Raw genomic sequence first — 20,605 nt, forward strand, 5'->3', positions numbered from 1 at the left:
GGGAGTCAATAATAGTGTTGATATGACTACTACATAAAAGTAACCAAAATATAATTCATATTATTTCAATACTATCTGGTAAGTGATTTTTGTTTTTATTGTTTATTAATGATTGATTATAATTTTTATGGGGATATCATTCCTTTTTTTTTTCTTTTACCTCCAGGAATTTTGCAGGGGCTCGGTGCTGGCACTAAGAATCTATTACTCATGGCGGCTTCCTTTTTTTTTTTTTTTTTCATTTTTTCTGTTTTATTGGATAGGAAAGAGAGAAATTGAGAGGGGAGGGGAAGACAGAGAAAGAGAGAGAGAGAGATAAATACCTACAGACTTGCTTCACTGCTTATGATGCAACTTCCCTGCAGGTAGGGAGCCAGGGGCTCAAACTGGGATTCTTGAGTGGGTCCTTGCACTTCATACTATGTACATTTAACCCAATGCCCACTGCCCACCCCCACCAATCACTTACTTTTTAAAAAATGCTTTGACTCTATAGGCAAAAGTGAATCACAGACTCAAAATCATTTCCTTGCTTATGAATGACTTTGAATAGATCTATTTTTTTTAAATATAATTTTATTTATAAAATGGAAACACTGACAAGACCATAGGATAAGAGGGATACAATTTCACACAATTCCCACCACCAGAACTCTGTATCCCATCCTCTCCCTTGTAGCTTTTCTGTTCTTTATCCCTTTGGGAGTATGGACCCAGGATCATTATGGGGTACAGAAGGTGGAAGGTCTGGCTTCTATAATTGCCTCCCTGCTGAACATGGGCGTTGACAGGTTGACCCATACTCCCAGCCTGTCTCTCTCTTTCCCTAGTGGGCAAGGGCTCTGGGGAGGCAGGGCTCCAAGACACATTGGTGGGGTGGTCTACACAGGGAAGTCAGACTGGCATCATGATAGCATCTGGAACCTGGTGGCTGAAAAGCAGTTAAGATATAAAGCCAAACAAATTGTTGACTAATCATGAACCTAAAGACAAGAATATAGCAGATGAAGATTTGGGGTCTCCATTTTGGAAAAAGCTAGTAGGTCTATTTTAGGTATATTCCTCTGACTTTACTGGTTTTTGCCTGAGTCTGATATCTGATATGCAGGTGGACCTAAGTTATTGTCTGGGGAGATGATGTCATGGCTGGAAAAAGGAATAGAAAGCTGGATCAGGGAAGAGAATAGCTCCCAAATATGGGAAAGGTCTATAAATATTGTTGACTGTAAACCCCATCAATTTAATCTGGGGACCATATTCAGAATAAGAGCCTATGTAACCTCTGCATCCCTGTAGGTCCAAGTCTCATGCTTTTTTTTTTTTTTTAATTTTCTTTATTGGGGAATTAACGTTTTACATTAGACAGTAAATACAATAGTTTGTACATGCATAACATTTCCCATTTTTCCATATAATAATACAACCCCCACTAAGTCCTCTGTCATCCTTTTTGGACCTGTATTCTCTCTCCCATCCACCCCAGAGTCTTTTACTTTGGTACAATTTGAGTTCAGGTTCTACTTGTGTTTTCTTTTCTGATCTTGTTTTTCAACTTCTGCCTGAGAGTGAGTTCATCCCATATTCATCCTTCTGTTTCTGACTTATTTCGCTTAACATGAATTTCTCAAGGTCCATCCAAGATCAGCTGAAAACGGTGATGTCACCTTTTTTATAGCTGAGTAGTATTCCATTGTGTATATATACCACAACTTGCTCAGCCACTCATCTGTTGTTGGACACCTGGGTTGCTTCCAGGTTTTGGCTATTACAAATTGTGTTGCCAAGAACATATGTGTACACAGATCTTTTTGGATGGGAGTGTTGGGTTCCTTAGGATATATCCTTAGGAGAGGAATTGCAGGATCATAGGGTAGGTCTATTACTAGCCTTCTGAGAGTACTCCAGTCTGTTGTCCACAGAGGTTGGACCAATTGACATTCCCACCAGCAGGGCAGGAGGGTTCCTTTGACCCCTCAACATTTGTGCTGTTACCTTTTCTTGTCAGGCATTAAGCCACTTCCCCCTGCTCCATCCTGCATTGCTGATACTATGGCCTAACTACGTAATCATTGTTTTGCCTGAAAGATCCCCACCCATGCCATTCCTTTGATCTATCTTCTTCGAGACCCGCCCTGTCTGCAGGATAACATTAATCCCACCAGTTAAAACCATCGCAACAGTTGCTGAGGAAGTTTATACCTTCTCAGCCCACTTTTGCCTTTCTCCACCCCCTTTCTAACCACTTCCATTTCCAACTAGTCACCTCCGGTTCTATCCTATAAAAGCATTGTCTCTGATCAACAAAGATTGCATTACCTTGCACCACGTGTTTGAGTAGCAGCCCAGGCTGGCTCCGGTAGAGTTCTCTCCAATGCAGAGAGTATATGCCTGGGAAGAAGCACCCCCATTTGCCTGGCATTTTGTGATGTATGACATTCTCACAGGAGTGAAGTGGTATCTCATTGTTGTCTTTATTTGCATTTCTCTGACAATCAAAGATTTGGAGCATTTTTTTCATCTGTTTTTCAGCATTTTGGATCTCTCCTGTGAATGTTCTGTCCATGTCCTCTCTCAATTTTTGATGGGGCTATTTATTTTCTTGTTGTTGATTTTGGAAAGCTCTTTATATATTTTGGTGATTAACCTCTGATGTATGGCATGTAAAGATATTCTCCCATTCTGTGAGAGGGGTCTCTCAGTTAGGGTAGTGGTTTCTTTTGCTGTGCAGAAGCTTTTTAATTTGATTTACTCCCATAAGGTTTATGCTTGCCTTAGTCTTCCTTGTAATTGGATTCCTTTCATTGAATATTTCTTTAAAATTTATGTAGAAGAGAGTTCTGCCAATATTTTCCTCTAAGTATCTGATAGTTTCTAGTCCAACATCCAAGTCCTTGATCCACTTGAAATTTACTTTTATATTTGGTAAAATATAGTGGTTCAATTTCATTCTTCTGCATATTTAAACCCATTTTTTCCAACACCATTTTTTGCAGAGACTCTGTTTTCCCCCATTTAATAGTCTAAGCATCAAAGATTAGATGTCCGTAGGTGTAGGGGCTAACTTCTGGGCTCACAATTCTATTCCACAGGTCAGTGTGTCTGTTCATGTACCAGTACCAAGCAGTTTTGATGACAATAACCCTATAATACAATTTGAGATTTGGGAGTGTGATGCCTCCCGTTCCGTTCTTTCTTCTCAAGATTGTTTTGGCAATTCTAGGTCTTTTCTGGTTCCAGATAAACATTTGTAGCATTTATTCTATTCTCCTACGAAATGTGGTTGGGATCTTGATGGGGGGATAGCATTAAATTTGTAGATGGCTCTGGGTAGTATATTCATTCTGATAATGTTAATTCTTCTGACCCATGCACATGGAATATCTTTCCACTTCTTTGTGTCTTTTTCAATTTCCTTGAGTAGTGACTCATAATTTTCAGTATACAAGTCTTTCACTTCTTTGGTTAGGTTTATTCCTAGATATTTTATTGTTTTTCTTGATATAGTAAAAGGAATTGATTTCTGGATTTCAACATCTTCTAACTTAGTGTTTGCTAGTCTTCTGGGTTTTCCTCTGTAGGTGACTCTTTGTTTTTCTCATGCAGCCTTCAATATCCTTTCTCTATCCATATTTCTTTCCATTCTAAATATGATGTGTCTTGGCTTCTTTAAGTCTGGTTTAATTGTGTTTGGGACCCTCTGGGCTTCTTGAGTCTTTATGTCTTTGATGTTGTCTAGACTAGAGATTCTCAGCTATTAATTATGTCCTGAAGAATGTTTTCTTCCCCTCCCTCTATTTCTTCCTCTGGTAAGCCAATAATCTGTATATTATTTCTTCTGAAGTCGTCCTATATGTATCTGTTGTTGTTTTCATTATTTCTTAATCTCTTTTTGAGATCTCTTACTTCTTTTTTAGTTGTCTCTAATTCATCCTTGATCTTGCTAATTCTATCTTCAACCTCATATATATTATTCTCTCTCCCCTCTACTCTTTTCTGGAGTTCATCTATGTTGTTACCCTGTTCTGATACTGTGTTAGCTTGTTCAGCTAGTTGTGTTCTTAGCTCAGCTATTTCAGCTTTCATCTCTCTAATAGCCTTGTGATAGTGTTTTCTTCCAGAGTCTCATTTGTTGTTTCTGCATTTCTGATGACAATTCTTTCAAACTCTTTACTCCCTCCTGCAATTATTTCCTTAACTAGTGTCTGGATGTTGACCTCATTATTTTGTGCTTCACCCTTTTGGGGCCTTTTAGCTGGACTCTTGTCCTGGTTCATTTCTCTAATATTTCTTCTTATTGGTTTAACTATTTTATATAGTATGTTGTGAGGTCTATCTCTCAGTATTTTTCAAATTACTGATCACTTTTTCATGGATTAACTTGTGTCTATTTTTTTCAAATATTTATTTTATTTACTCCCTTTTGCTGCCCTTGTTGTTTTATTGTTGTAGTTATTATTGTTGTTGTTGTCGTTGTTGGATAGGACAGAGAGAAATGGAGAGAGGAGGGGAAGACAGAGAGGGGGAGAGAAAGATAGACACCTGCAGACCTGCTTCACCGCCTGTGAAGCGACTCCCCTGCAGGTGGGGAGCCGGGGTTCGAACCGGGATCCTTATGCCGGTCCTTGTGCTTTGCGTCACCTGCGCTTAACCCGCTGCGCTACAGCCCAACTCCCTTCTAAATAAGATAGTTAAAGGTTTCACTTTTGTGGAAACTGACAGTTGTTTCAATATTATTCTAATCCCTGAGTTGGAGCTCGGTGGCTTAAAAACCTCTTTTGTTCTTTTTCTTCCTTGTAGGTTATGGGAGCCTGACGTCTTTTAAAGTATTAAGTATGCTTCTTAGCTTAATCACTGTCTCCTGACCAAGAGATAAAGCAGGGTGGGGGAGAGATAATCCAGTGCTTATGCAGTGAGACTCTCACAGCCCCCACCACTAGGCCACCGAGGTGTAGATCTTCTCCTGAGTTTCCTGGGTAATTCTCTGTCCCCTGGTGTCAGCACAATGCCCCCCCGCCCCTGCTGCTCCAGGTTCTGAGGGCAGTAGGAATGGAGACTCACAGTTCCATTTGGTGAGTCTTAGGGGAGTCTCGCCTCCCTTCAGCCATCTTTTTCTTGGTGAAACAGACTGGAGGTGGTGTCTCAACTGGTAAACTGCCAGACTGTTACCATCCAGTTAATCTCTCCCTAGGCTCTTCTGTCCACAAGCCACATGTATTTGCACTCACTGGTGATTTGGTGGGTTCCTGAAGTCATTCTAGTCCTGCCTTGTTGCAGTCCCAGGTGGTCTCCTTTGGTATTCCTAGTTGACCCAGGAGAGGAGAGGAGAGAAATACCCCAAGCTCTCATTCTATGGTCACAAGTAGGAATGTTCCAGGTTGCACCAATATCACAGCCCATCTTCTTCAGGTGATAGGTAGAGTATGTTTTCCAATCTCCCTTTGGAGGATGGAACATTCTCTACCATTGTTGATCCACATTCAGGTCAAGGTCCTATGGTGGCCCACAGAGGGACTGATTATGTTGTTCCTGATGGAGATGACCAGTGACAATGGAGAGAGGGATCTATTCAAGGTCCATCATGTCTTTGTGAGAATCCCCAGACTCCCGGTCTAAGGTCCCAGACAATGGGGTGACTGGGTAGTGACTAAAGATCATCATTAAAGTATACCAGTCTCTTGCTGTTATTTAGCTTTTTCAGTCCTTACTCTGACAAGGTTAGCTTTGGAGTGACTGAGGGAAGTGTAAATAGGAAGTAGGTGAGGAGGGTATTTAGGTCTAAGTAGAAATTATTTCCTTAAGTACTTTATAGTGTCTTTTTAGGTCTTTCTACTTGCTGCATTTATTGACTCACTACAAACTATTGTGCACTTTTGCTTTTTTTTTTTTTAATTTATTTTTTTTTTATTTAAGAAAGGATTAATTAACAAAACCATAGGGTAGGAGGGGTACAACTCCACACAATTCCCACCGCCCAATCTCCATATCCCACCCCCTCCCCCGATAGCTTTCCCATTCTCTATCCCTCTGGGAGCATGGACCCAGGGTCATTGAGGGTTGCAGAAGGTAGAAGGTCTGGCTTCTGTAATTGCTTCCTCGCTGAACATGGGCGTTGACTGGTCGGTCCATACTCCCAGTCTGCCTCTCTCTTTCCCTAGTAGAATGGGTCTCTGGGGAAGCTGAGCTCCAGGACACATTGGTGGTGTCTTCAATCCAGGGAAGTCTGGCCGGCATCCTGATGACACCTGGAACCTGGTGACTGAAAAGAGAGTTAACATACAAAGCCAAACAAATTGTTGAGCAATCATGGACCCAAAGCTTGGAAAAGTGGAGAAGAAGTATTAGGGAGGTACTCACTGCAAACTCTAGTATACTTCTGCTTTCTTACTTTGGTGCCATACTCCAAACTCAGTCAATTTCTGCTTTGCGTTTCTACTTCTTTTTTTTTTTTACATGCATAACATTCCCCAGATTCCCATTTAGCAATACAACCCCCACTATTTCATTCATCATTTTTCATGGACCTGTATTCTCCCCACCCACCCACCCACCCCAGAGTCTTTTACTTTGGTGTAATACTCCAATTCCATTTCAGGTTCGACTTGTGTTTTCTTTTCTAATCTTGTTTTTCAACTTCGGCCTGAGAGTGAGATCATCCCATATTCATCCTTCTGTTTCTGACTTATTTCACTCAACATGATTTTTTCAAGGTCCATCCAAGATCGGCTGAAAACGGTGAAGTCACCATTTTTTACAGCTGAGTAGTATTCCATTGTGTATATATACCACAACTTGCTCAGCCACTCATCTGTTGTTGGACACCTGGGTTGCTTCCAGGTTTTGGCTATTACAAATTGTGCTGCCAAGAACATATGTGTACACAGATCTTTTTGGATGGATGTGTTGGGTTCCTTAGGATATATCCCCAGGAGGGGAATTGCAGGGTCATAGGGTAGGTCCATTTCTAGCCTTCTGAGAGTTCTCCAGACTGTTCTCCACAGAGGTTGGACCAATTGACATTCCCACCAGCAGTGCAGGAGGGTTCCTTTGACCCCACACCCTCTCCAGCATTTGCTGCTGTTACCTTTTCTGATGTATGACATTCTCACAGGAGTGAAGTGATATCTCATTGTTGTCTTGATTTGCATTTCTCTGACAATCAGAGACTTGGAGCATTTTTTCATGTGTTTCTCGGCCTTTTGGATCTCTTCTTTGGTGAATATTCTGTCCAATTCCTCCCCCCATTTTTGGATGGGGTTATTTGTTGTCTTGTTGAGTCTGGTAAGCTCTTTATATATGTTGGTTATTAAACTCTTATCTGATGTATGGCATGTGCACTTTTGCTTTAAGGTATATATTTTGCTGTAATTTATGGATACATGTTCACATATGCCCTATCTCATGGGACATGGTCTATATCTAGGTTTGGAGGCTTTGTTAGGAAATGAACTACCCGAAATGGAATTAAGGAGTAACAGGAGAAAGAAAAGGTCTCACCTGAGTAATAAGGCTGAAGGGTTGACATTCCATGCCTGATGTCAAATTGGTAATCAAATTGAATTTTATTGTTCATACATTTCTAATAATGACTTGTTCTTTGAAACATTGACTCTCCTAAGAGCTTAGACCAAGGAGAACAGAAACAACTGGTGGAATTACTTTATAAGATACAGCTATAGGGGGCTGGGTGGTAGTGCAGCGGGTTAAGCACATATGGTGCAAAGTGCAAGTACTGGCATAAAGATCCTGGTTCGAGCCCCCGGCTCCCTACCTGTAGGGGGGTCACTTCATAAACTGTAAAGCAGGTCTGCAGGTGTCTTTCTCTCCCCCTCTCTCTTCCCCTTCTCTCTTGATTTCTTTCTGTCCTGTCCAACAACAATGACATCAATAACAATGATAATAATAACCACAACAACAATAAAACAAGGGCAACAAAAAAGAAAAAAAATGTCCTGCAGGGGAGTCGGGCTGTAGTGCAGCGGGTTAAGCGCAGGTGGCGCAAAGCACAAGGACCGGCATAAGGATCCCGGTTCGAACCCCGGCTCCCCACCTGCAGGGGAGTCGCTTCACAGGCGGTGAAGCAGGTCTGCAGGTGTCTATCTTTCTCTCCCCCTCTCTGTCTTCCCCTCCTCTCTCCATTTCCCTCTGTCCTATCCAACAACGACGACAACAACAATAATAACTACAACAATAAAACAAGGGCAACAAAAGGGAATAAATAAATTAAATAAAATATTTTTTTAAAAAAATGTCCTGCAGGAGCAGTGGACTCATGATGCAGGCACCAAGCCCTGGCAATAATCCTGGAGGCAAAAAAAAAAAAAAAAAGATATAGCTATACATAAATAACGTCAAAGGATATAAATTATGATGAGGTCTTGTATGATACGCCAAATCCTAACAATGAGATTTTCAAAATTAACCCAATTGCCAAATAATTTGATTATAGTAATAACTATCTATTGCCTTCTTATACCCTAAGACATCAAGAACCTCCTGCTTCCTCTATAAAGCCCTCTATATTTCCCCCAGTTCTGGAACCTCTAGGGTGGGGCTCGCTTTCCTGCATGCTTCTCTCAATTCATACCAACTGATACTGCATCTGCTGATCCCAGCCTAATCAGTGCAATCAGTACCACCTCGACATGCTTCACTTTGGACTGTCTTCTGAATAGATCTATTCTAAATTAGACAAATTAGAGTTTGTTGTTATATTCATCAATGTGTTTTCTGTTTTTCTGTTAGGTACAAGAGTAAACCTGATGATGACTTTGAAGATCCTAAAGATGTTCAAGCCATCAAAGAGGCCCAGTTGTATATGGGAGACTTCAATCTGAAGACAGCAGCAGATTATAAGATACCCGAGCACATGAGAATAAATGCTGCCAAAAAGGAAGAGGAACTTGGACATCTTGATACAATGGTACTTACCCATAGCTTTCTTGACACTGAGGCACTTTCTTCTTTTAATTGAATTCTTTAAAAATTATCCATTTTGCCACTTGGTCTATGAGGACAGACTGTTAGAAGACTTCATATTGAGGGGCCAGGTGATGGCTCACATGTTACCCAGGTTTGAACCCCCGGTCCCCCGCATACGGGGGAAAAACTTTGCGAGTGGTAAAGCAGTGTTTCTCCCTTTCTATCACCCCCTTCCCTCTTGATTTCCAGTAAATACATAAATATACAATAGTAAAAAAGAAAAAGAAAACTTCAGATTGGTGGTATGGGGGGTAGTGCAGTGGATAAAGTATTCATCTCTCAAGCATGAGTTACTGAGTTCATCCCCCCGGCAGCACATGTACCAGAGAGATGTCTGGTTCTTTCTCTATCTCCTCCTATCTTTCTAGTAAATAAATAAATGAATGAATAAATAAATAAATAAATAAAACTTTAGATTGGAATAGAACTTCATGATTACGTGCATAAATTTTTCAGGGCATTAATTAACCTTATTAGTTAATATGGCAGAACCTTGCATCAAGCTAATTGCTCGACTTGGTTCCAGCTATGAGTCTTTTGCATAATCATTATGCTATCTCCCTAACCCTGCAGGTACATTTTTGCAAGACTGCTTGAAGGAGTGCCTATTTATTTATTTATTATGCAAAGAAACTTTTACTAAGTCTTTGGACCATTTAGTTGCCTACTGACCACAGGAATAAGGTTCATGTGTCTGTAGGTAGGAGCATTTAGAAAACACAGCCTAGGGAGAAAGCTAGTAAGAGGAAGCAGTAGACATGTATGCACCTTTATCAAGGGATAGTGCAGTTTGACTTAGATGAGTGGAAAATGAACAAAAGGAGGACCCTAGAATTTCCTGTTGTGTCATGGTATTGAATTTCAGAATCATGATTTTGCCTCCAGTCAAACAGTAACAGTAATAATGTAATCAAAACTCAGAATGGGAAAATAGACTTAATTGTAATTTGACCTAATATAAGCAACCCCAATGAGTCCCATTCAATGACATTTATATTTGAGTTCCCATCAAGGAAGGACAATTTCTTGCATATTCCTGACCAGAGAATGGCCAGAAATGAGACTTCAGAGAGGGCTCTCGTGGAGGTGTAGGAGAAGGAAAGTGGATCTCTGTCTTATGAGTCAGATGAGTACTACCAATAATCACGTATGAACTGTCTTCTCCATTTGGAAGGGATTAAAGGGAAATGCCAAAAATATAGAGAAGTGTTGCCTAGGAGTAGACAAGAATGATCAGATACATTTCTTTTACTTAAATATTTTTATTGTTTCTTTTTTTTTTTTTTTTTGGTAGGATAAGATAGACTGAGAAGGGAAGATTGAGAGAGATACCGGTAGTTCTGTTTCACTGCTTGTGAAGCTCACCTCCCCCCTGCAGGTCTTGAATTTGTGTCCTTGAGCTTGGTAATGTGTGCACTCAACCAGGTGTGCTGTAGTCTGGGCCCAGTTTTTTTTTTTTTTAATTTACCAGAACACTGCTCTGGTATGGTAGTGCTGGGTATTGAACTTGGGACCTTGGAGTCTCAGGCATGAAAGTCTTGCCAGAAAATTTCTATCTTATTTTTCTAGCCAAACCAATCAAGAGAGATAAATTTTGTTACCAGTTGTTCTTTGTGAATGAATGATTATTATTTTCCTTTCCTGTTCTTTTTATCAGGTCCATTCAAAGAAATTGCACATGAACAAAAGCATCCTCTCTCTTAGAGACCTTAAAATAGCTGTCATTGAAGAAATACAGTGCTTGGTACAAGAACTGAAGAACATTCAGTCAAGTCTTCCTATATTCAAGCATATCCCCATCCCCCAAGTCCCAGAGATACACCCAGAAGAAGTTCCAGAAAAGAGATTTCAGTATGATGAAAAAACTCTCCTAGCTTTCAAGCAACAGAAAACTGAGAATTTAAAGCCAGCCCAAATAGAAAAGGCAAGTTCTGTGATTTTAAGTGGATTCCTGAAACCTCACTGTTCTAGAAAGGAGGGGGATCTTATGTCACGAGAGTCTATATATAAACCACCGAAATCATCTCTGTTGACTTCAGAAATTCCAAAGATAGTGGAATTTGAAAAAGCAGAGCCAACTGATGTGGAGCTGGAGATTATGAAAAGAGATGAGATTAAACATGTGTACATGCAACAGTATTTGATAAACAGGGTAAGTGGTAAAAATGTGGCTACTTGAACAAGGGCAACAAAAGGGAATAAATAATTAATATTTTTTTAAAATGTGGCTACTTAAAACTGAAAAGGAGTTAACTAGCAAGAACTAGTTTACTTTATATTTTTGAAGTGTGTGTGTGTATGTGTGTGTGTGTAAATTTTTTAAATTTTTATTTATTATTGGATAGAGACAGAGAAATTGAGAGCAGTGGGGAGATAGAGAGGAAAGAGACAGAGAGACACTTGCAGCCCTACTTCACCACTTGTGAAGCTTTCCCCATGCAGTGGGGACCAGGGGCTTGAACCTGGGTCCTTGTGCACTGTAGTGTGTGCGCTTAACCAGGTGTGTCACTGCCTGGTCCCACTGTGCCACTGCCCAAAGATGCCCTGTTAATCATTCTCCCACTCCCTTTGCTTTCCTCTCCACTAGTCACAGATTGTTTTCACTGAGTCTAGGAGTTTGTTTTCTCTTTCCTTTAAAGTCATTATTTTGCTTCTTCTTTAGTTCTTTGCAAGTTCATTTTCTTTAGTTACATTTCACATATGAATGAAATAATCTGGTGATTGTCTTTCTGTTCCATGTTTGCTTCATTTAACATAATCACCTCACATTCCAGCCCATTTTATTTTAAAGGCACAATTTCATCTAGTTGTTTTATATTGTTGTTTATCAGTGGGTATTTGGATTACATGTTTGGTTATTGCAAATAATGCTGTTGTGAACATAGAATATATATATATATATATATATATATATATATATATATATATATGGTGTAGTTATCATCTTGAATTTGTGTTTTGTATCTCACAGATAAATGTATAGGAGTGACATTATTGGATAATGGTGTATTTTCATTTAAAAAAATATTACGGCCATATGTAGAAAAAGGAAGCCAAAAACATCACTTTACAACATGCACCAAAATTAACTCAAACTGGATTAAATACCTAGATGTTAGTCCATTTTTTAATATTTTTGAACAACTCTCCATACTGTTCTCTGTAGAGGCTGAACCTGTTTACATTCCCACCAACTATATACCAGAGTTTCCGACCTTTTTAATATAAGCTTCTCTTACTAGTGAGTGGTGATATTTCCGTGTGGGTTTGATATACAATTCCCTAGTACTAGGAAGCACTGAATGCTGCTTTCATATACCTGTGGGTCTTCTGCTTATCTTGGGAGAGCGAGTAGTCAGGTCTTTTGTCTTTTTTAATTAAGAATTAAAAAAAATTTGCTGTTGTTGAATTGTATAAGTTCTTCTTATAACAACCCCTTGTTTAATGTAGACAGATCTCCCAACTGCTAGGCTGCTTCACTGTTTTTGTGGTACTTTCTTTTTGCTGTGTGGAAAGTTTTTAAATTTGATGCACTCCCATTTGTTTATTTTTGTGTCTGTTTATCCTCTCAGTGGAATTGTGTCTCCTAATACATGTCTGGTGTTTTGTGCCTATCATTCTAGTATTTGATCAATTGAATTCATTTCTGTGTGTATTGGTAAAAAATGATCTAGTTAATTCTATTCTAAAGTTTTTATTATCTTTATTTATTTGTTGGATAGACACAGCTAGAAATTGAGAGGAAGGGGGAGGTAGAGAGGGAGGGATATAGACACCTGCAACACTGCTTAACCACTTGCAGAACTTTCCCCTTGCAGGTGGGGACCAGGGGCTTGAACTGGGTCCTTCACATGGCAACATGTGCACTCAACCAGGTGTGCCACCACCCAGCCCCTAATAGTGATCTAGGTTTTTTTTTTTTTGGTTTTTTTCCACATGTAAATTTCTAGTTTTACCCAACACCATACGTTGGAGAGGTTTCCCTTTCTCCAGTGTATAGTCTTGGCTTCTTTGTCATAGGTCATAGAATATGTGTGTAATTATTTGTTACATATGTGAGTAATTATATATATATGTGTGTGGAATTTAATTTTCTTTTTTGGAATTTAATTTTCTTGTGCCGGTCCTTGAGCTTTGCACCATATGTGCTTAACCCACTTTGCTACCACCCAGCCCCCTGGAATTTAATTTTCTAGCATTCTTTGTTCTACAAGATTGCTTCTACTTACTATGTTTCCGTATTAAATTGTATTTTATCCAGTGTTATTCATGCCAGGAAAAGTTAGAAAATGTTAATATCTTTACTCTCTTTGTTGAAGAATCTTTGTTGAAGATCTTGCTGCTTGTGTGTTTGTGTTTGTGTGCGTGTGCGTGTGTGTGTGTGTATGATAACTTGGACCTGCTTTTCTGTGTTTGAGAGCCTCTTACTCATTGAATTTTATTACTTTCGTTCCTCTAAATTATTTGTCTATTATATCCTCCAATTCTGTGTTTTTATGTTTGTTATCTGGAAACATCATTTTCTTTAAGGAATTCTGCCTTAATTTATGGCCTACTAAATTTTTCTGCATACATGTCTGGACTAGTTCCTATTTTTCCCTGTAGATGGCACTGTGGCTTTAGTGTTGGAAGTCTGTTTATGTGATTTGTGGGAAAGAAAAAGTGATGAGACTGAAAACCATAATCAGTCACATTTATAGTGGATGGTTGGCAGGTTAATGCCCAATCGTTAAGCGTTTCAAACTATCCCTCTATCTCTCAGATAGTCCCAATTCCAATAAGTGCCAAAATTCTGTGCAAGAGTTCTCAGACTGCAAATAGCACCTGCATCTTTGGTAGAGTTTATTTCCTCAAGGAGAGGTTGGGAGGGGGAACTCAAATGGTTCAGCTGACACTAGCTAAAACTCCAGTATTCAGGTTTTTTTGTTCTAGAATATAGTTATTATCGTCAATGGTCTTTTTTAATTTTTTAAAATTTTTGTAAGAAAATCTACATTTACTAATGTCAAGGTAATAGCTTTCTAATTTATCAGCTTTCATAGGTCTTTTTCTTTTTCCTCTTCTCTCTTTCTCTCTCTCTCTCTCTCTCTGTCCTGATGGAATTGGAGTTTAGAGTTCTCTGGTCATCTTCCCCTAACATTTAACCATCTGGGAGTATGAACCAACATTCTTTAAGGCGGGAGGTCTGGATTTTGTAATTGCTTCCCTGCTTGACATGGGCATTGGCAGATCCATCCGTATCTCCCAGACTGTTTCTACCTTTCCCTAGTGGGGCAGGGCTTCCGAGAGATGAGGTTCTGGGACACATTGGTGAGGTTATCTGCCCAGGGAGTGCAGGATAAAATCATATTTGCATCTGCAACTTGGTGGCTGAAATGCAGTAAGATAAAGTAGGACAAAATGTTTAATGAACAGGAACCATAAATCAGGAAAAGAGCAGCTGGGAATAAGGATTTTTAGGGTGGTAGAAGCTAGAAAGTCTATTTTAGGTATTTTCTTAGGGGCCCATGGCTGTGGTAGTTTTTGCTTGAGTTTGATAACTTACATGCCGGTAGACTAAAAGTATTGTCTGGGAAGATGGTGTCAGCATTGAGAATAGGACTAGAAAACTAGATCAGGACAAAGAGTATCTCCCAAACTTGAAGAAAATATATAAATACAGTTAACCTTTTACTACATCAATCTGACCTGGGGTCCATATCTATTCATTTAGCACAGGAGCCTGTATAACTTCCAAGTCCCTGTCAGTCTGTGTTCACAGTCCATGTTCACAGCTGGAAACATTCTAGGCTGCATTCATTTCAGGACCAGTTTTCCTTGAGTGGCAGAATATATTGACCCATACTCCCTTCAGAGGGTGGGGCAGTCTTGGCATTGGTAGTTCATAGGGTACAGTCCTGAAGAAGCCCACAAGAGGGCTTCTAATGACATTCCTGATGGAAGTGACCAATGGTGATGGAGAGTGGAATGTATTAGAGGTGTAGGCCCATTGAATTTATGGAGGAATCCAATAATTCCCTGACTAAGGCCCCAGGTGATGGGTTGGCCTGGCAGTGACCAAGAAGGCCATCATTAAGTCAACCAGTTGCTTAACCTTTCTATTCCTTCCTTCTCCCTTCCCAGAGTCCTTTGCTTTGATGGGGTGGGTTAGGGTGTGGTGTCAGAGAAAAACTGAGGATCTAAAATCATAAGGACAAGGCTGGTAAGAGAGTTCCATGCATACAACCTAGTTTTGTCCCCTAACCCCATCACGTTGATGGGCGCTTCAGTGTTGTGGTATCTTTCCATTTTAAAAACAACAATATAGTATAAATAAAACAATAAAATATAAAAGATAAAATAGTAGAGTAAGATCTTGACCAGCTCTTGGAATACTTAGGTTTTTTTATTCCATCTATATAACAAATTAACTTTGACCTCAGGAAAATTTCCTATGGGTTCAGTGTTTTCATGTGTAAATTAAGAATATTGAACTGACTTCTTGTGACTCTGGCAATATGTTAGTTTTTTAAATTTGCTGTTAGTAAGTTTGAACATTTTGAGAATAAGTTGTGAGAAATATTTGCTTAATCTTTACTGTATGGAATGCAATATAAAGATATTCTAGTCAGGCAAATATAAACTCTGTCTACAGAGAACTCATAATCTTTGATTTAAACCATACAGACACTCAAAAGGGAGTTCTTGGTCTACAGCTTAATAAGTAGTGAGGAAGTAACTGAATTCCTACCACTTAATAGACACCTCTTTGTAAATTTTATATCATTAATGAAGTGACTTACATTATTACACACACACCTACCCATACACCTATGCAATTCTCTATAATAAAGATACAATGAGAAAATACTTATTCAAATTAGTATCATTAGATAGTTTTAAAATGCATTAATGGGACCAGGTGGTAGAATATTAGGTTGAGTGCATATGTTACCACATGCAAGAACCTGGCTTCAGGTCCCTGGTCTCAAGTCCCTGGTCTCTACTTGCAGTGGGGAAGCTTCACAAGAGGTGAAGACGTGCTGCATGTCTCTCTTTAGCTCATCCTCTCTGTTTTCTCCTCCGTGCTCAATTTCTCTGTCCTAAGTAAAAATTAATAAAATTAAAAATAATGTATTTGCTGTTCTTAATTTCTGACATCCCCTTAAATCTTTTTCTATATTAGATCAAAGAACTGATTGTCACTTTTGATGCTGAGCTTCGTCTCCTAAGACATCAGAAACTAAAACTAGATACTCAGATGAAGTTATCTGACCTGCACCATCTCACATTATTTCAAGAAATGCTTCTCCTCAAGAATTTTGAAAAACAGGAGAACATACTTCAAGAACGTGTTAACTCATTAGACAAAGAAGAACAGGACATGCAAGTATGAGTGGACAGGCAAATGTTGTCTGACAGCATCCTTGGTTATGGAGGAAACTTTCTTCTTTCTTTCTCTTTCTTTCTTTCTTTCTTTCTTTCTTTCTTTCTTTCTTTCTTTCTTTCTTTTTCTCCTTCTTCTTCTCCTTCTTCTTCTTCTCCTCCTTCTCCTCCTTCTCCTCCTCCTCCTCCTTCTTCTCAATTTAACATCTGCCTCATCACTTGTCCAACTCTTTAATTTTTAAAAAATATTTTTATTTATTAATGAGAAAAGGAGAGAGAAAGAACCAGACATCACTCTGGTACATGTGCTGCTGGTGAATAAACTCAGAACCTCATGCTTGAGAATCCAGTGCTGTACCACTGTGCCACCTCCTGGACCAAGCAACTCTTTATTTCTTTACCTTTATTATTATTTTTTAAAGTCTTATCTTGATTTATTTATTGGATAAAGACTATCAGAAATCAAGAGGGAAGGGGATGACAGAGAGGGAGAGAGACAGAGACACCTTCAACACTGCTTCATCACTCACAAGCTTTCCTCCTGCAGGTGGGGGGCAGGGCCTCGAACCTGAGTCCTTGTGCACTGTAACATGTGTACTCAACCAGGTATGCCACCACCAACCCCTCCTTTAAAACTTTTGTTTTTTTCTGCTTGTTCTCTGCTTTTGATATTCTCTGTCAGAGAGAAGTGAACCAGATTTTTTTTTTCCTTTTTACTGGAGCATTGTTCAACTCTGGCTTCTGGTGGTGTGGGAGACTGAACCTGGGACTTTGGAGCATCAGGCACAAAAGTCATTTTACATAACCATTATGACATCGACCCTTGCCCTGAACCAGGTTTTTAAATTGGTTTGATGTGATATTTTGTAAGGTAGAAAAATTAAATATTTACATATGAGTCTTCTCTTTGGTTTCCTAATAAATTTTTAAAAATCTATAGTTGTGCTGTTACTAGTTATATATTATAGTTATGATTATAACCAAAAAGTACTGGTTGAGTTTCTTAAATGTGTAAATATTTTCAGACTAATACATATTCAATGTCATAGGGATTTTTTTATTGCTGGTTATAAATTCAAATATTGATGTTATTTAATTTAAATGTTGAGAAATTTAGTGATCAGAAGTTATTGAATTTAAAGAGATAAATGAAAATATTTACCTCTGTCTTAAAGAAAGTAATAATTAGATGCTACATACTGAATTATGACATCAGTTTTAAGTATATTGATTTTACTGAGGGATAGTTTTTTAATTATCCTTTATTTTATTTTTTGTTGGATAAGACAGTGAGAAATCCTGAGAGAAGGGGAAGACAGAGAGGGGAGAGAAAGACAGACACCTGTAGACCTGCTTCACCGCTTGTGAAGCGGCCCCCCTGCAGGTGGGGAGCCAGAGGCTCAAACTGGGATCCTTACACTGGTGATTGTGCTTCATACCATGTGCACTTAACCCCTAGTTATGCTTTATTTAATGAAAATTCTTTTTTTTTTTTTGAGAGTTTAAATATTAGCAAACACCCATGTATCAGTAACAATTTCAATGTATTTAATTGAATTGTGTTTTTTGTGAAAGCTAAACATTTAAAATTTGATCTTTGATTCTGAATCTTATGGGTTTTTGCAAATAAATGTAAAATTTTAGCCAAGTAGATGAATGGCTCAAAACCCCACAGATATAAAGTTCTATTAAGAGTATATATACATATATATACATATATGTGTATATGTATCCAGAGTGCTGCTCAGCTCTGTTTTATAGTTTTATAGTGGTGCTGGGGACTGAAGCTGGGATTTTTGGTGCCTCAGGCATGACAGACTTTTGTATAACTATTATGCTATTTCCGTAGTCCAAAAAATAGCTTTTCTATTAAATGCTCTCTAAAAGCATGCAGATTATAACCTTACATTATAATGTGCATTGATTTCTCAACCTGGTTTATCAAACATTTTGATTTTGTTCACTTAGTGGAAAATAAATGAAACTCAAAAAGAGATGGAAGAGAAAAAGACTGAAATTGCCAAGCTCCAGGACCAAGAAAAGGCATTGTATGCTGGTTTCCAAGCAGCCCTTGGGGAAAACAATAAATTTGCTAACTTTCTCATGAAAGTCCTCAAGAAAAGGATTAAGCGAGTGAAGAAGAAGGAAACTGAAGGAGATGCTGGTTTGTATTGACTTCCTACATCTAAACCATTATTATCTTCTCATTAGTATGAAATAGAGGCATAACTAGAGGATGTATTTGATATGATTTTTTTCTATTACATGGTAAATGATGTATTTAGAAGATGTAGGGAAAGGCCCACTGTCTGGGAAATCCAGGCCATTATCTCCATGATGGTCTGAGAGGATTGACCCCAACCCCCTTCTCATAGGAGGGGCAGTAGACAGGTGACCCCATGGCTGGTGATGGAGTTTTCCAGATGGAGGACTCTCTTGCACATACTTCCTCATTCCTTTTGAACAAAAGCCGTAAGTTACCATATATGGCCAACTGAAGCCCACCACAAATACCCTGGTTTTGCTTAATTGCCCCCTTCCCCCCTGCCCAGAGGTGCTCGTGATTCACGTTTAGAGAAGCCTGCCTATGCATGGTGAGCTCATGATCAGATCTTATATGGTAACTTCTCAGTAATGAACAAACACCTGATAGGTCACGACTTAACCCTGTATTGTGTGTGGCGTAATGATTACCTTAACTTTTTCCTAACCCTTGAGTATATCTACCTGCTTATACCCCCAAATAAACGAGATGTCTCCCTGAAGCTTCTCCCAGAGTGGTGATTTACTCCACGCACTCACCCTCCTTAGCAGTGTCCCCAGGACCCCCGGAGTGACCTGTCTCCCCCTTCCTCCATGGTTGCCGGCAAAATGCGCAGAAGAGAACTGGCCTCCACAGAAGACATATTTCTCTGACCACCTGGAATTAATGTGTGTATACGTATGTATGTGTGTGTGCATGTAAATAGTAACAAGTAAAAAAGTAACACATCTTTTCATATGTTTATTTGGCATCAGTATCTTTTTTGGTAAAATGTTATCTTACGTCTTTTGCTCATGTCTACTTAGGACCTTTTTTTTGTACTGTTGAGTTCTGAGTGTTCCTTACATATTTTAGTGTTAACTTTGTGTCAGGTATGTGGTTCACAAGGATTTTTCCAGACTGTAGTGTCTTTCCATTCCCTAAACAGTTTTTTTTTTCAGAGCAAAAGTCTTAAATCTTGTTGATATTCATTTTGTTAATTTTTTGATTTTATGATCTTGTTTTGGTCTCAAGTCTCAGAACTTATACAAAACTTCTCTCCAAGTGAATCATGATTTCAGTGTAAAGTATGAAATTACAAACATTTTAGGAGAAAATTCTTGGGATCATTGATTCTCTTGTGGTTAGAAAGTGCACTATATGATTTCATTATTTTTTAAACGTAATTTATTTTTATTATATGTGTGTGTGTAAGAAAGAGACTGAAGCACTACTATACCATTTTATGTGGTGCAGAGGCTTGAACCCAAGACCTCACAAATGCAAAACATGAATTCTGTACTGTGATACCTTTCTGACCCCTGGTTTCTTTTCTTTTCTTTTTTTTAAGATTCGTTTATTTATTTCATTTTTTTTTAGTGATTTAATAATAAAATTTACAAAATTACAAGGGTACAGTTCCACAGGTCCCACCACCAGAGTTCTGTGTCCACAGTCCCTCCACTGGAAACTGTAGTGGTTCTCCCAAGGTCACAGATATTGACTAGTCTTTTTTTTTTTCTCACTTTTTTATTAGTATCTTAATAATGATTATCAGAATTGTAAGATAACAAGGGCACAGTTTCATACAGTTCCTACCACTAGACTTAAGTGCCAGGATGGGACACCTGCAGCCCTGCTTTACCACTTGCAAAGCTTTCCCCTTGCAGGTGGGGACTGGGGACTAGAACCTGGATCCTTGAGCACTATCACATGTGTGCTCAACCAGATATGCCAACAGCCAGCCCCAATGTTTCTTTACTTTGTTTCTTTCTATCTCCCTCCCTCCCTCCCTTCCTTCCTTCCTTCTTTCCTTCCTTCCTTCCTTCCTTCCTTCCTTCCTTCCTTCCTTCCTCCCTTCCTTCCTTCTTTCCTTCCTTCTTTCTTTCCTTCCTTCCTTCCTTCTTTCATTCCTTCCTTCCTTCTTTCCTTCCTTCCTTCCTCCCTTCCTCCCTTCTTTTCATTCTTTCTTTCCTTTTATTTTTTATAGGACAGAGTGAACTTGAGAGGGGTGAGGGG

At 39.0% G+C, this 20,605-nt stretch overlaps 1 protein-coding gene across 1 annotated transcript in view; it reads left to right on the forward strand.

Annotated features, from left to right (window-relative positions):
- The window catches only part of CFAP44 (cilia and flagella associated protein 44), a 147,311-nt gene that overhangs the window by 87,912 nt on the left and 38,794 nt on the right, over positions 1-20,605 (forward strand). Inside the window, exons 25-28 of the mRNA XM_007516341.3 lie at positions 8,743-8,920; positions 10,637-11,131; positions 16,145-16,348; positions 18,313-18,508. Coding sequence (XP_007516403.1) covers positions 8,743-8,920; positions 10,637-11,131; positions 16,145-16,348; positions 18,313-18,508 — 1,073 coding nt within the window. The remainder of the gene's footprint in view (positions 1-8,742; positions 8,921-10,636; positions 11,132-16,144; positions 16,349-18,312; positions 18,509-20,605) is intronic.

Source organism: Erinaceus europaeus, chromosome 9, assembly GCF_950295315.1.
Source record: "Erinaceus europaeus chromosome 9, mEriEur2.1, whole genome shotgun sequence".
Taxonomy (NCBI): domain Eukaryota; kingdom Metazoa; phylum Chordata; class Mammalia; order Eulipotyphla; family Erinaceidae; genus Erinaceus; species Erinaceus europaeus.